Source organism: Heptranchias perlo, chromosome 7 (genome assembly GCF_035084215.1).
Source record: "Heptranchias perlo isolate sHepPer1 chromosome 7, sHepPer1.hap1, whole genome shotgun sequence".
Lineage (NCBI taxonomy): Eukaryota > Metazoa > Chordata > Chondrichthyes > Hexanchiformes > Hexanchidae > Heptranchias > Heptranchias perlo.
In genome coordinates, this window is record NC_090331.1 from 25,516,797 (window position 1) to 25,534,305 (window position 17,509).

General features: G+C 42.0%; 1 protein-coding gene across 1 annotated transcript in view; it reads right to left on the reverse strand.

The window, feature by feature from the left end:
• The window catches only part of arhgap15 (Rho GTPase activating protein 15), a 576,367-nt gene that overhangs the window by 177,960 nt on the left and 380,898 nt on the right, over nucleotides 1-17,509 (reverse strand). Inside the window, exon 11 of the mRNA XM_067987193.1 lies at nucleotides 3,785-3,883. Within this exon, the coding sequence (XP_067843294.1) occupies nucleotides 3,785-3,883 (99 nt within the window). The remainder of the gene's footprint in view (nucleotides 1-3,784; nucleotides 3,884-17,509) is intronic.

A 17,509-nucleotide genomic window follows, 5' to 3' on the forward strand; every position in this document is an offset into this window, starting at 1 on the left:
TTGTTGAGTTCTCCATGATACTAGAATGCATTAAATTAGTGCCTGAGCTTAAGGAAAGCTGTCTTACATGACTGCCAACTATAAATGCTTTCTTAATTTTATGGGGCTGTTAGCAATAATCAGACGTTTAACTCAAGTCATTTCTGAAACTATTAAGGGGAAGAAACATCTCTTCAGTTTTTTCCTTAAGCCTATCCAGATGACTTTTGTACCTTACTTCATGTTTTCAAAAGTAATGGGTCTTTACCCTTCTTGTAGTGGCTTTAAGCTAATGGAATAATTTATATCTTGACTTTCAAAACTTGTTCCATCAAAATGTTTCTGTTTATTGCAGCACTTTTAATCTGCGGCAGAAAACGGCACTGCCCAAATAACAGACCTTTCCTTGTTAAAAAATTGCATATCAAAACAAACCGTCTCTACACTCCAGTGGTGCCGGGGCAATTTTGAGTCACCAGGATGATGACGAAGAATGTCTATATTTTTCAGATTGTCCAAGAAGCTGCATTCATAACTTGTGAATCGTTTGCAAGTTTCTCAATCGTGGTGGGAATGTCAGGCTCCTGTGACATTTTCATTATAATTCCATGAAGCTAGTGCAAGGGAACTGAAAATGAAGCATTTCTAACCCCACACAGAGATGAGGCTTTTGAATTCTGACCCAGAAGTGTTTTGATAAATTCCCCACTGAGTTTTTGAAAGCCAGAAATACAGAAAGTTCCCAGTGGTCACATTTGTGAAAAGATCCTGTACATGATGGTGACCTTAAATGGCCCAGTCCTTATTGATATATATTATACATATATATATATATACACACATATACACACACACTTTCTTTAATGCAATACACAATCCCTAGATCACAAAGGACCTCACTGTCCGACAGAAGGCATGGCTTGCAAAAGTTGGTAAATGCAGTGGTTCAAGAAGGCGGCTCACCACCATCTTCTCAAGGGCAATTAGGGATGGGCAATAAATGCTGGCCTCGCCAGCGACGCCCACATCCCATGAATGAATAATAAAAAAAAGCTGATACATTCAAGAGTAAATTCAGAAAGGCTACGCCCTCAGCACAGTGGTTCACTGAACAGTACCACAGACTAGTGAATCGAGTACAGAGGTCAATACCCCTGGTGATATTCCTGATTCTGGTGATTAAAATCTATCATCCAAAAATTAGGAGTGCCATAGACTGAGCTCATTAAATCTCTGTGCCTGATTTTACAATCTGTACTCCTGTTGATTGTGGCTCCATCCCAGTAGCATAGAATTGATGAACATATCCTATTCAATACTGTCTCATTCTAAGAGTTATTTAGACTCTGTTTGATTTTGAAAAGTGGAACCATCATCCAAGCTAGTTTAGAGTTTTAGCTGCCTACTCTTCGGAATTCTCTCCTAAACCCAATTTCTGCTTCTCTATTTCTCGCTCTACCTTTAAAAGTTTTCTCAAAATCCATCTTTTTGTCAAGTGTCAAGCTTTCATTCATTTCTCTCAACTTTTGCATGATAGCTTGTTGTCCATTCCATTGTTCTTTTTATCTATTTTTTCTCTCCCCCCCCTACAGTTGTAAAGTGTTTTGGGAAGTTTTCTACGTTAAGGTGCTATACAACTGCAAGTTATTGTTGTTGTGTTTGTTAATGACTACAGTTCAGGTTTTATTATGGAGCAGAGGACCTTGAGTTGAGCAAAACATTCACCTACCATCACTTCACCTGCACCGGAAATGGTAAGTCCTTGTGTATTAAAAAAAAAGCATTGTACATTTCACAGCTTTCCCATCTGTCAAAAGAAAAGAATCTGGGATCTGACAAGTCTTCAAATTTTCAGGACATTTTAAAGGGCTTCACTGTCAATGAATTACTACTGAAGTATGATCACTCTTGTTACGTAGGCAAATACAGCAGTCAAGATGCAAAATGAGATGATTGACGAGTTAATCTGTTTTTGGTCAGGAATATTGGCTGGGACATCAGGAGAACTCCCTGGTCTTGTTTTACCAATACCATGGGATCTTTTATATCCGCAGGGTCTTGGTTTAATGTCTCATCTGAAGGATGGCACCTCCCACAATGCAACACGGAAGGGCCGATTTTAACTGGGGCCAGGATCCTTGCTGCATCCAGCTTTCGCTGGCGGGTTCGAGACTGTGTGGCCCTTAGTCAGGCCTACAGTTAAAACAGCTTGCGCATCTTGATGACGTCATCGGAATGCGACACTGCCATTTAAATTAGCCCTCCCCCCTCCTCTGGAGGATGTAGGTACGTGGCCGTCTTAACCCCGCCCCCCCCTTCCTGCCGAGTGGGGTGGGGGGGGGGGTTCAAATCAGTCCTCGAGTCTGCCTGGAATATGTGCTCAAATCCTAGAGTGGGGCTTGCATCAGCAAATTTCTGATTCAAGAGGCGAGAATGCTACCAAATCAGCCGAACTGAATGAAGGACATCAGTCAGAACTTTTTTTTTCACTTAACATCAGCCCCAAGTCACATATGGAATAGATTAGATGCAAAGTAAATTTGTACTGATCTAACAACAGGCTTTGACTCCAATCTGAGCAGAGCATCCTCTGCTGCATCAGAGTGACATTTTCCTTGTACATGTAGATAATCTTGTGACCGTTGAAACCGCCAGTTTGGCGCCAATTAATACTTAATTATGAGCAGTTTTGTACTGTTGAGATTGGGTCTCGGGCCGCCCATGGACCTCCCGGCTGAGACCTGCGCTTTATTCCCGGCTGGGACACGCACACTGTGTGCGTCGCCCATTTCAGGCCCAAAAATGGGCCTAAAGGAAATTCTGCCCTGTTAGCTTTTAAGAGCTCAATAAATAGTTAGGAAATAATTTAGCATTATCTCTTAAACTGTCACGTAAGATTACCTCACTTCACCACCTACAGGTGTAATTCCAGTAGAATCTTGCGAACGGCCTACACATTTTGTTACAGATCGAGCAGATAAAACTAAAGCTACTAATACTTACCTACATGTACACTCAACACAGTTTTCCCAGCATGGTGATTCATGAAAAAAATATAATGCCTGATGTTTACTATAAACATTTAGTAGTCATTTACTTCAATTGCAAAAAAGAGTAAAATATCCTGCTCTTGCTGTGTATATAGCCTATTGTGAATCTCTAATTCACCTTAGAAAACTACTAGCACACATGCTGGGTAAGTAACCTATTACTCCTACCACATGAATTGACTCAGAGGCAGCTCCGAGTACCACCTCCAAGTGAATGCATTCACAATGTGCCGTACTAACATAAACTGATTGTGATAATGTAGTCGCCAGACTGAAGCAAGGACAAGTCACTAATGAAGTTTAGTTAAAACCTGATGAAACATTTTAAAGTTATTGTTATTTTTTAAGTTAGAGTTCACAGGCAGATGAGCTGATGGACAATGCCAGAAAATATCCCCCACCCCCACCGCATCTGCAGTGCTTGTCTAACATTTCGATGGTGCCTGTTCTGTGTTTATAGTGGACAAATGTTTATACTTGATATAAACTGTCATCATGTCATTGCTAGCACCCTTCCCCTCACATTTTTTTTTTGGCGAAGGTTTTGAATCCTGCTGCAGTGAAAATGCCTTTGAGTGACATCAGAGTAAATTGCGATGCAGCTAAATGAAGCCTCGTAATGGTATTTCCTGTCAACAGTTGAGTCACCTCAGGAACACTTTACACTTAGGTAAGGCTTATATGTTATCTGATGGTGTCGACAGTAAGCAATTCTACTGAAAGATGCAAAGAAGTATTACCAAACTGCCACCTACCTCTTTTTTCCACAGCCTCAATGCAAAGCGTCACAAATCTTGGAACTGTGGTTCCCTCGCGCTTGCACAGTGTAGCCAAGTGACAGCCAAATACTTGATCTACAATATAATACAAACACACGACTCGGGTTAATCAAAAGGCTATTGCATAAATAAGAATGCTGTTTTTTTCTCTGATTCTAAAAGTAATTTGGTCCATTTATATTGCAATCCTGTCTCTGAATCAATTATTTTTTTCATTGGATATCTCACATTTTAACAAATTTTTGGACAGGTAAAATAATGACTGCTGAAGTACTAAGTAATGGAGCTAAAAAATAGCTGATACAAGAAAACTTTATTATTTATAGTCTTTTTCAATCTGTTTTTGTCTTCTTCTGCTCCGCTTATTACTGCCTCTACGATTATGGAGGTTGTCTCAAGTAAATGCTTGGACACCTCAGTAAGGCATACTTTAGTAGTGAGGAAATAATGAGAGATGTTAGAAGTGTGTCCAAAAAATGTATAATAGTATGGTAAAGAATACATTTATACTAAACCTTCAGTGTTTACATGAACCTAAATGATTTAATGAATTGAACAACTTAAGATCTGAATCCGCATGCATTACAATGTAAAACGATAATTCTAACAAACTCAAATGCAAAGGAATTATAGGGGTCCTTCAATTCAGTAGGGTAGATAGTGATTCTAAAAATCAAAGTCTGGCAGTTTTATCACAGTTGGGAATTTCCTCATCTTTGGACAAATGAAAACTGAGAAAATTAATTCCAAAATCTGATGCATACACACTGAAACGTTGACCTGGACAGAGCTCAGAGTTAATGACACAAGATATGAAGAAAAAGCAATGCCTTGCCCAGGAATCACTTGTATTATCATTAATGCAGAATTTAAATATTCCTACAAATTTATTTGTCAACAGCTTAATCAATATTGTCACCATTTATTGCCGTTCTGTTAGAAGACAACAGGGTCAACTTCAATGGGATTATCAAACCCACTGAAAGCCCATTAGTGACATCACCCCGTGTGACCAAAGAAACTTAAAGCCGTGCAACATAAAACCATAATTTTATGTCAGGGAAGAAAAAATGCAGTGGAAGCAGGGCATAAATAGAATTAGAAAGCATTGTTTATGGCATGGAGTAATTGTTTGATATTTGATTAAAGTGACTGAGTACTCTATTACACGCATTTACAATCAATATATACAATGGACTTCAAACAGATCCCAATTAAAATAGACAATGGAATAGACAAGGGCAAAGCTTTATTTAGTCTCTCTGCATATGAGCAGTAACAATAACAACTTGCATTAATATAGCACCTTTAACATAGCGAAACATCCCAAGGCACTTCACAGGAGCATCATCAAACAAAATTTGGCGCCGAGCCACATAAGGAGATATTAGGACATAAATAAAAATAAAACAATTTTATAAATAATCAAAAATAAACACAGGGCACGAGGTTAGGAAGTTATTTTTCTTTCAAAGCTTGGTCAAAGAGGTAGGTTTTAAGGAGCGTCTAACGGAGGGGAGAGAGTGAGAGATGTTTAGGCAGGGAATTCCGGAGCTTAGGGCCTAGGCAGGGCTGCCAATAGTGGGGCAATGAAAATCGGGGATGCGCAAGAGGCCAAACAGCACTATATAAATACAAGTTGATATTGAGCTTGGGGGCGATTTTCAACTGCTGCCCACCTGTTTGTCGCCTGAAAAATGGGCGACTGGCAGTGGAAAATTGGAGGTACCTTGGCCCTCCCCCCTCCATTATACCTTTCCCCTCCTTTTACTATTGTCTTCCTGCTATGCTTGTCCACAGCGCCGCCAGATTTCCTGCCCCCCCATGTGGTGAGCTACCTGCTAGTGCTCATTGAGTGCTGGGCAGCAAGCCTGAATTAAGATGATGAGGCCCGGACGTCAAAATGTTTGGGATGAGCCTAGGCCGGGCAGGGCACCCGCTTTGCCGAAGTTTTGAGCAGAAGTTAAAAATCACTTCCACTGTGTCACTTTGGGAGATATACCTATGATCTGGCTTAAATGGTTACAAAATTAAGTAAATGCACTTAATTTGTTTAATACCTTTACCCAGTTGGTTTGTTTCAGATTAGGGATTTCTGGCTTGGCTGGAAGGAGATGCTAGCAATTTATCTACTTACATACTATAAAGTGATTTTGAATGGACTATTAACAAGGATATGGCTGATCTTACAGCACAAATATCACTGAATTCAGTTTCTATGGAACATCTTAGTGCTTACGGCAAAGCAGAGAAAATAAAATGGTATGTCTGAATTCTGTAACAATGTAATAGCAAGTTCCAAAAATTGTTTTTCTGTTTATAAAGAATGAGCATCAGATGCAAATTTTTTCGTATCTACAGTCATTTTAATTCCATTGAATTCACACTGATCAGAAACGATTCTTTATGAAGTCATGATTCTTGAAAAGTATGACTGAGCTCTACGAAAATAATATCTTGCATTTTTAAATAAAATAATTTTATTGAATATGGCACCAAAAATTGATCTTTATTTAAAGTGAACTGGAAGGGTCAATTACCAAGTTTCTGCTGAAAACTTAACATCTATAATGCCTGCCTGAAATTTGTCATTTTTAATTTATTTTTGAAGTATTCGACATATAAGTACATTGAAGTATAAGACATCAATTTAGGTGCTAGGTCTTCTTGTCCTTCTATACTTAATTTGTGTGGCATGAATTCCACTAATTAGAAAGTTGGATGACAGGAACTTATATAAATAGCCATGAGTTTATCAGTCTCTGAGCAAAATAAGGTAGTTGGTAAATCAGTCTTATTTATAACATTTGAAGACATTATTGTGGGGAATTCATGGAAACTGCTTAATGACCATACCTAACAACTGAGTAGTAAATAACATCTATCATGCTGTTAAAGAATCTGGATTTGAAGAAAGCAGATTGCTGTCACAAATCAATGTAAGGTCAACAATGTCCAACCAACTAGTCTCAGTGTTTTTCTAGTTGTCTTGAGTTATTCCTTGATATCTTCCCTGGGCATCATTGTTTACTGCTCAAGAGTACCGAATGGAGCAGTGTGTAATGGGCTTGAAAAGTGATAACATGCACGTCTGGGGAACCTTGATCAGTCTTCTTCCAGATGCACATCGCTATCTACTTAACTTATGCACAACAGACTGGAAAAATTCATTCATCTGACAGCTCAGGGCAACTGAATATTACATCTGAACAATGTAAATGGCCAAACGCAGCTGATAGTATTTAGATTTATAAAAAATTATCTACACTGGCGCCTCCATTTTTTTCCCCACAATCTGTAGAAGAAAGCTGATGGAATTTCAAAGTAAATTTGAAAAGTTATAGGTTCAGCAAACATTTTCTGATGGAGACTGCGTCTTATAAGACAAAGGCCAAAAATCTGCGGCTCTTCTGGCACACTTCTGCAGTAACTCTGCCAGAAGGGCTGCAAATTAGGCCAGAATCCAGTCCCAACCTAACTTCGGAATTCGCTGGAAGCAGTACTTCAGCCTACCCCAAACAAGGCCAATGTCATCGGAGAAGTTGCAGGGCTGGGCAAGGATTCCCCATGCCAAGATTTCTTGTGTCCCTGACCTCAGAAAGACCCAGGGGTCAATTTTAGGATGGCCGAGCGGGTGCGTTCGTGCCGGGGGGGGGGGTTTCCTAAAATTGGGGAATCCTGGAGCGGGTCCGGAGCCCGGCTCCAACTCGCCCACTTCCGGGTTCCCCAATGACGCAAATCGGTGTGCGCGCAGCCCCCGCATGCGGGACTCCCATCGGCAATTAAAACCGGTGGAATGACAGTTTAGATAGTTAGGGAGGTACTTGAAGTCGTTGACAGACCTCATTGGGAAGAGATTTTAGCAGGGATGTGATTTTGGACTCTCCTCAGCATGTTTCCACTCCCTGTTATTGTAGGTGTGTTTCAGTCAGCAGCCATTGGGAGATGCTGAGGATTCCTTGACAGTTGGGGGGAATACCTCATTCATTGCAGGGCACTCTGTCACCTCAGACAAAGTTTTGCCACACTCAAAATTATTACATCATACCCTAAACTCTGCTGTCCAAACACATTTACCTACTTTGCGGACCCCCTCACACTCACACCGTCAGGAGGGGGGAGGGGGGAGGGGGGAGGGGGAAGGGTTCCATAGCTGCATTCATCACTCCATTGGAGGACGAGCAACATCACCAGCCTCACCAAGCACGCCGTCCACCTCCGCCACGTGGAGCTACACAACACAGTGCTGCGCAACAAGCACCTGCACAAAGTAATCGTGCAACTACATATACGTCCACTGTAGGTTGACCCAATGGGTGGCATCAAGGGTGTTCATGGAGAACCTCATGAAAGGGCCTTATTGCACAAGCCAGTCAAGAATGGCCAAGATGTGGCAGTACTGGTGACAATATAATATGTAATGTGAGTTGATCAGAAATCAAATATAAGTAAAAACCATGACAAACCCTCAAACACCCTTGTGCATCCCCTTCATGCTCACGACACGTTTGCCTTACACTTCCTACTACACATGCGTGATGCATGCCCTGTGGCTGCAGCACAGGTGGTGGCAGGTTGGGTGAGGCTGACCGTGAAAGAGATGCATGAGAGGGTGAGTATGAGACAGAGCCATGAGATTGTATGACGATTGGATTGTGTGGTAGTGGTGGGAAGATTACTGAGGAGGTGATGAAGTGCAAGTAAAATGAGGATGAGGGTTCAGTGGGTGTGAGGAGTGATGTGATAGAGTAGTGTTGGCAGTGCAGAAGGAGATGTGGGGTAGGGGCGGTGATGTGGCAGACGGAGTGCAGGGGAATGAGTAAGAGTACTCACTTCAGCTGACCTGGTTAGGTCATTGAAGCGCCTACTGCACTGTATGCAGGTGTGCGATATGTTGGTGGTGCTGGTGACCTCCTCTGCCGCCTTGAGCCAGGCCTTCGTGGTGGCAGAGGCAGGCCACATCCAGTAATATGTAATGTGAATTGATCAGAAATCAAATATAAGTAAAAACCATGACAAACCCTCAAACACCCTTGTGCATCCCCTTCATGCTCATGACACGTTTGCCTTACGCTTCCTACTACACATACCTGGAGTGAGGCATCATTAAACCTGGGAGCAGCCTTCCCCCTGGGCTGCTCCATGCTGTAATTTTGCCTATTTTCTGCAGCATCAGTCAGTGGAGGACTGCCCCTTTAAATAGGGCTCCTCGAGCTGACAGCCTATGATGCGGGTGCGCAGTCCGCCCGCTGCGCAGCTTTCCAGCGCGAAACCAATGTAAGTGGCTTCAATTTACTTACGATCGCGTGCCAAACCCACCGATTTCACTGGGCGCGTTATCCCAGCATATCCTTGGTGCCAGGCATACAAAACCTCCAAATGGTGGACGTGAAACTCACTTGAAGATTTGAGAGGAGAATTTTTTGTAATATTTAAAGTGGTCTCCTTACAAAGAGGCCGAGGAGCTCTTCTTTCCAGGGTGGGGACGTACACCAGCCCTAACATTTCCCCCCGCCCCCCAGGACCCGGCGACTAGCATTGTAGCATGCAGCCTCTATGGTAGACAAGTGCCCAAGTTGCACCCCTAATGGTCTGCAGGGACCTGCCATTGGAATGTAAAGTAAGTAACCTTCCCATGATGTCAAAGTCTGCTGGGGTCAGCAGCTGATGTTCCCGGTAAGCACATTCTAGCACTTCTACCAGGTTACACCCCCCACGAGTGATCTCAGCCCAGAAAAGAAAGTTCAAAATAAGTTATATGGGCAATCTTTCTTCCTTTTAAAACATTATTAACTCTTCCCTATCCCATCCCAGAGCTGCTGCTACATGAAAGAAAGAGTTTGTTAGTGTGGGCAAACAAGTTGACAGGAGAGGCCAAACAGTTAACGTGGTTTGTTATGCTATAATCTTGTTGCTGACACAGATGCTATGAGCCAGGGGTATTTGTTTAGTTTGTGTTTAGTTGCTGTTTCCAGGGTTCTCATTAGCATGGAATTTTAAGGAATTTACTGACATTTTTACTAATTCATTTTAACTTTCAAAAGTATGTGAATTTGGATCTATTCCATGAAGCAGGAAAAAGAAATGTCAGTTAAAAAAAAGATGAGAACTAAAGTAATGAAAATTCTTGCATATGCAAACAGCACATGCTTCAAAAGCTGATAGCAGCAAGTATCACATGTATGTCACACTAGAGCAGGATGGCATTTGTACAGAAGACATATGGGAGATGTGCACCCTTTATATAGTTGAACTGATTTGAGATACCAGTTGGCAAATTAATGCTGCCTGTTCCACCACACTGTTATAATTTTTGGGTTCTTTCTACCAAATTTTACTCTAGATATTTTTGGCTTTTGTGCTTCAGATTATTCCCGTAGGTGACTCCTAGCTCCCAATGTCCTCAAGAATGTTTCCACTTGCCCTGATACCCTAGATAAAATAACATAGTGTGCTGGGAATAATGAATAGAGAATCGACTTTAGGTACTCCAACTGCTGGTTCTGTTTTGTGCCTCCATAGGATTCTCCTTGTCTTTGAAAGCTGCAAAGTAACACTCACAATGAACCTTATTTTAGGCTTTAATTGCCAAAAAAACATATTAAACAGTAATGGAACAAGCAAATTTTAGTAATCATAAAACATATTTTGACTGTAGTTCTTAAACTTTACTACCTCTGTGTATATTAGAAAATAATAAATAGTTTGCAATTCTTGAGCTAAAATTATGCTCTAATTACTTTATTACATAACTGTTCTTTAACCCATTCCTAATCAGACTCATTGATTTGCAAAGTACAGGCTGATAGACACCTTAAAATAGTGATTGGGGCTTTTATTAATTTAAATAGCTGTTAAATTCAAAAGAAGCTTGTCCATCAAACACATATTTGAATAAATCACACTGGATGTTTATATTCGAATTGAATGATTTAGCTCCCTCCCTTGGACAATTTTATTTCAGATAGATTATTGTAGCAACATGTAACACACTCTGCTGACACATACTTCTAAAGATTCTTTTTAATTCTTTTATGTAACCATGACAGAATTAAAGAAACCAACACCAAGCTAAATATTAGACAAAAATGCTTTTAAAAAATAAATCACATACACCCTGTTGTGCTCTGTCCAAATATCAGCTTCTCTTGCATGTTAAGTATAAAGCTCATCCAGCTTGCAGCAACATATGGGTGGCTAGGATTTCCACTTTCCCATATTTCTGCCAGTGGAACATGCCTCCTAACAGTTCAAGTCCTGAATCTTTAGATCTACCATGATAAAGCAATGGCTAAAAGCTCAAAAGGACTATTTTATCAATGTATAATAATTACATTGTCACCAGCAGAAGGAGTTTCCCTCCTAAAAAAATGCGCAGGACCAGCTCCTGTGCCCTCTGTGTTCTTGGACAACCCTTTCCTCCTCCTATTCTCTGCAATTTACCCACAAATGGCAGCTGCCATCATGCTGACAAAAAAAGCCCCTCTCAAGAACCATTCACTTCTATGACTGCTATGGTAATACTTTAAAATTCACCCGTCTGTTCAGCTTACTAATGGAGCTGGAGCAAGATAGTCAATTTTCAGTTAGGCTGCGCTGCTGCAGAGAGCTGTATGAGTTCATCAGTGTTGAACTTTTCAAGCATAATTCGACTATTTCCTTTCTTTTTGCTGCATTCATTTATCCATTTTGGAGGTGTAGGAATTAAAGCAATGCTTAAAAACTGATGAATACATTGTTAATGTTTTCTTCCTCTACTTCACTTTTTATTCACATCTACTTTTTAACTAAAGTTATCAAAAACAGGAATTTAGGCCCCTGTTCACTTGTCCTTAACTAAATTTAGCTTCTCAAGGTAATTCAATTACAAATGTTAGAATCAGCTATGTAACCTCTGTATAAATAGTGTGAAATAAAAATCCCTGTGATTTTATTTAGACTTGAAGTGGTTGAATGGCCTAATCCTGTTCCTATGTGACTTTATTCATATAGATTTGAGCATTTCTATAATTTTGCTTTGAAAGAAACCACTACAGCCTTGAATCCTCAAATTAAGTAAAATTCTGTAGAATGTTGTGCTAGATCATGACACTTAACCTTATTATTGTTGTATGAAATAACAGGGCCACCCCACACCATTTCTCCAACACAACAGATTCACTCAAGCGGTCAGATTGCCACCATTTCAGGAACCATGAACCATCACAGTTTTATTTTCCACTTTTGAAATAGTGGTCAAAGCTACTGTACAACATAGTCACTGTCACAGTAAATTCCATTAATGCCAAGTAATGTACCTTTAAAAGGAAAATGATTTGTCAGCAATAATCTTGAAACTATCAATCCTGATATCATGGCAGTTCTTTTCCCATTCACTGCATTTACTTTATACCCTCAGAAAATTAGAAATTACATTAAGACATAATATAATATTTGGTTACTGATGCTCAGGACATTCTGTTTTAATGAAAATTTCCCATTCTATGAACGAAATTAAAGAGAAACTCCATTAAGCAGTATTTCAGTTGAATCAGGATTAGAATGAGTGGGAGATGAACATGATGCTCTGTTGAATGTGAATCAGGATCATAATAAATATGTTAAGTGAGGAAGTTCTATCTTTTATGGAATTTTAAGGACCACTCTAATTGAGCAATAATAAATGTGATAATGGTATAGCGTACTATAATGGTTATGGTAGGTTTTAGCAAGCCATGGTTATTTTGGCAGGATGTGAAGCTGATTCCTTAAAATGACCTTGATTAGCTAAAATTAATCATAGCTGCACATTTCATCTACTGATTTAATGATCTGAAAATGAAAGGAATCTGTGAAAATGATATGTCTATTCTTTTCTGATATCCCTTGACTTACTATTTGAACCATGTGTTTACGATAGCTTTCAAGCAAATAGGTTTTAAATAAAATTCCCTATCTTTTAAAAAATAATCAATAGCTTATTCCTAAACACAATCCTTTAGCAAATATTCTGAACCATGTGTTTCTTTGTTATGGAGAAATCCAACACATTTCATGTTTTTGCCACAGTGGGCAAACTCCATTGCTTTTCTTTCCTGAAGTGCAAAGTGGGTAAAATAACAGCACTGTGTGGTTCTATAGCTAAACTTTGTGACTTTCCATTGCGTTCTTGCTCATAAGCTTGACTAGATTAGGAAATATTGACTGCGAAAGTGTGAGAATATAAGAGCAAAGGGGTAAATATCTTATCAGAGTTCATTTTGATATGACATGAAGCTGAATGTCAATAAAAACATTTGGGGTTTTAATTTTATAGACCACCTTATCACAACTTCAGTACGTCTCAAAGAACTTCATAACCTATGAACTACTTTTGAAGTTCAGTCGCTGCAGCAGCTCATTTGTATACACAAGGTCCCACAAACAGGAAATTAGTTCAATAACCAGTTAATTTGCTTTTGGTGGTGTTGGTTAAGGGGGGAATGTTAGCTAGGACTTCAGAAGAACTCTTGGCTCTTCTTCAAATGGTGACGTGGGATTGTTTACATCCACCTCAATGGGCAGGCAAGGCTCCACTTTAATATCTCATCCAAAAGACAGCACTTCCAGCAATGCAGCACTCATTCAGTAACTGCACTGCAGTGTCAGCCTAGATTATGTGCTTAAGTGCTGGAGTGAAGCTTGAATGCACAATCTTCCGACTCAGATACAAAAATGGTACCAACAGAGCCAAGGTGACACTTTGAGCTTAAAGCAAATGCGTTAACTTGCAACAACAGGAATTAAAGGCTCTTGGTGGTAGAGCCTAGGAGAGAGCGCGGGACTCGGAGACTACTAAAGGCCCAGGCTCGAGGGCCTACCCGCACTCGGAGCGGAGCTACAGGCGGGAGCGGACCTAGGAGAGAGCGCAGGACTCGGAGACTACTAAAGGCCCAGGCTCGAGGGCCTACCCGCACTCGGAGCGGAGCTACAGGCGGGAGCGGACCTAGGAGAGAGCGCGGGACTCGGAGACGACTAAAGGCCCAGGCTCGAGGGCCTACCCGCAGAGAGGCAATCGGTGAAAAAAACAAGGATTGACGTCACAGGACAGCGGGTAGGTGATTGGCGAGTCGATAAAGGGAGCAGCGGAGGCCTGAGGTGAGTAATTAAACTCACCTACGTGAGTCTTTTTCCCCAGCGGGGAAGGAGCTTTGCGGGCTTTTTCAAAGGCAGGGGGCGGGGCCAATTCATTGGTACCCGTATATAGGTGGAGTGGTTGCTAAACCCGAGACACTACACTAGTAGTGACTCCCACCCTCCCACCTCCTCTAACCTTTTGGGGGGTAGAGGGAATTTTAAGGGTAGGTTCGTTTATATATTTTGTTTTCAGGGACTTAACTCCTGGACCTAAGATAAATAAGAAGCAAAAAGTAATCCAAAGTGGGACGTCACCAAGGAAGAGGTAAGTGATTGGTTGGTGAGTATTTTCCTGCTAAATTTGTCTAAGGTTAGAGTTTGTGGATTCTCGGGTCTCTGTTGTGTAGTGGGGGACTGCTGTTCAGCAAGGGCCCTTGAGTATACCTTTTAATTGAAGTGAAATTGGTGGGATTCATTTAATTTGAATTAATTAGTTAAAGGGTAAGTCATGTCAGGACAGCCCAGCCTCGTGTTATGCTCTTCCTGCTCTATGTGGGAAATCAGGGACCCTTCCGGTGTCCCTGACGACCATGTGTGCGGGAAATGTATTCAGCTGCAGCTACTGACAAACCGCATTGCGGCACTGGAGCTGCGGATGGATTCATTATGGAGCATTCGCGATGCTGAAAACGTCGTGGATAGCACGTTTAGTGAGATGGTCACACCGCAGGTAAAGGTTGTACAGGCAGGAAGTAAGTGGGTGACCTCCAGGCAGAGTAAGAGGAGCAGGCAGGCAGTGCAGGGGTCCCCTGTGGCCATCCCCCTCTCAAACAAATATACCGCTTTGGATGACTTATCAGGGGAAGGCAGCAGCAGCCAACTTCCTGGCACCAGGAGTAGCTCTGCTGCACAGGCTGGGAGGAAAAAGAGTGGAAGAGCTATAGTGGTAGGGGATTCTATCGTAAGGGGAACAGACAGGCGTTTCTGTGGCCGTAAACGTGACTCCAGGATGGTTTGTTGCCTCCCTGGTGCCAGGGTCATGGATGTCACTGAGCGGCTTCAGGGCATTCTCAAGGGGGAGGGTGAGCAGGCAGAGGTCGTGGTCCACATTGGGACCAACGACATAGGTAGGAAGGGAGATGAGGTCCTGCATCAAGAATTTAGGGAGCTAGGTAGCAGATTAAAGAGCAGGACCTCAAAGGTTGTAATCTCTGGATTACTCCCAGTGCCACGGGCTAGTGAGTATAGAAATAGGAGGATAGAACAGATGAATGCGTGGCTAAAGAGTTGGTGCAGGAGGGAGGGTTTCAGTTTCCTGGATCACTGGGCCTGCTTCTGGGGAAGGTGGGACTTGTACAAGTCGGACGGGTTGCATCTGTTGGGGGGGGTTTAAACTAACTTGGCAGGGGGATGGGATACAGAGTGGAGCGACAATAGGGGGTGATGTGCAGCCAAATATTGAGAAAAAAACAAGTCAGCTTGGAAGACAGGGCAAATATGTAAGAGCAAGGCTGGATGGCATCTATTTTAATGCAAGGAGTCTTGCAAATAAGGTGGATGAACTGAAGGTGTTGATAAACACATGGGAGTACGATATTGTTGCTGTCACAGAGACATGGTTGAGGGAGGGGCAAGACTGGCAGCTCAATATTCCGGGGTACAGAATCTTCAGGCGAGACAGAGGGGGAGGTATAAGAGGAGGGGGGGTCGCAATATTAATTAAAGAATCAATTACTGCCATAAGGAGGGATGATATATTAGCAGGTTCCTCAAATGAGGCCATATGGGTGGAGCTTAAAAACAAAAAGGGGGCAAGCACTTTGATGGGAGTGTACTATAGACCCCCAAACAGTCAGGGGGAGATAGAGGAACAGATATGTAGGCAAATCTCAGAAAATTGTGCAAATAATAGGGTAATAATAGTGGGGGATTTCAACTTCCCCAATATTAACTGGGATACTCAGAGTGTAAAATGCTTCGAGGGTACAAAATTCTTAACGTGCATCCAGGAGAGCTTTTTGAGCCAGCATGTAGAAAGTCCTACAAGAGAGGGGGCGGTACTGGACCTAATTCTAGGGAATGTGGCCGGCCAAGTGGAAGAAGTGCTAGTAGGTGAGCACTTTGGTGACAGTGACCATAATTCAGTGAGATTTAAGGTGGTCATGGAAAAGGACAGGGAGGGGCCGGAAATAAAGGTTCTAAATTGGGGGAAGGCCGATTTTAATAGGATAAGGCAGGATCTGGCCAAAATGGACTGGGATCAGCTGCTTGTAGGAAAATCCGCATCGGAGCAATGGGAGTCTTTCAGAAGGGAGATTGAGACCATACAATGGCAACATGTTCCCGTAAAGGTCAAGGGTGGTTCCAAGAACTCCAGGGAACCTTGGATGTCAGGGGATATACGAGAATGGATTAGGAAAAAAAGGAGGGCTTTTGGCAGATACAAAAGGCTAAGGACGGAGGAAGCCCTAGAGGAGTACAAAAAGTGCAGGGGGATACTTAAAAAGGAAATTAGGAGATCAAGGAGGGGCCACGAAAAAACACTGGCGAGCAAAATAAAGGAAAATCCTAAGATGTTTTATAAGTATATTAAGGGTAAGAGGATAACTAGGGAAAAAATAGGGCCCATTAGGGACAAAAATGGCAATCTGTGTGTGGAGCCGGAAGATGTAGGAGGGGTTCTAAATGAATTTTTTGCATCTGTTTTCACTATGGAGAAGGACGACGTAGACATATAAATACAACAGGGGGACTGTGATATACTCGAACATATTAACATCGAGCGGGAGGAGGTATTGGCGGTTTTAGCAGGCCTAAAAATGGATAAATCCCCAGGCCCGGACGAAATGTATCCCAGGCTACTGTGTGAGGCAAAGGAGGAGATTGCGGGGGCTCTAACACATATATTCAGAACCTCTCTGGCCACAGGGGATGTGCCAGAGGACTGGAGAACTGCTAATGTAGTAGCATTATTCAAGAAGGGGAGTAGGGAAAAACCGGGGAACTACAGGCCAGTGAGCCTAACATCAGTGGTAGGAAAATTATTGAAAAAAATTCTGAAGGACAAAATTAGTCTCCACTTGGAGAAGCAAGGATTAATCAGGGATAGTCAACATGGCTTTGTCAAGGGAAGATCATGTCTGACTAATTTGATTGAATTTTTTGAGGGGGTGACTAGGCGTGTGGATGAGGGTAACGCAGTAGATGTGGTATACATGGATTTCAGTAAGGCCTTCGATAAAGTCCCGCACAGGAGACTGGTCAAGAAGGTACGAGCCCATGGAGTCCAGGGTGCCTTGGCACTTTGGATACAAAACTGGCTTAGTGGCAGAAGGCAGAGGGTGATGGTCGAAGGTTGTTTTTGTGACTGGAAGCCTGTGGCCAGTGGGGTACCACAGGGATCTGTGCTGGGTCCCTTACTGTTTGTGGTCTACATTAACGACTTGGATATGAATGTAAAAGGTATGATCAGTAAGTTCGCTGATGATACAAAGATTGGTAGGGTGGTAAATAGCGAGGAGGATAGCCTCAGTCTGCAGGACGATATAGATGGGTTGGTCAGATGGGCGGAACAGTGGCAAATGGAATTTAACCCGGAAAAGTGCG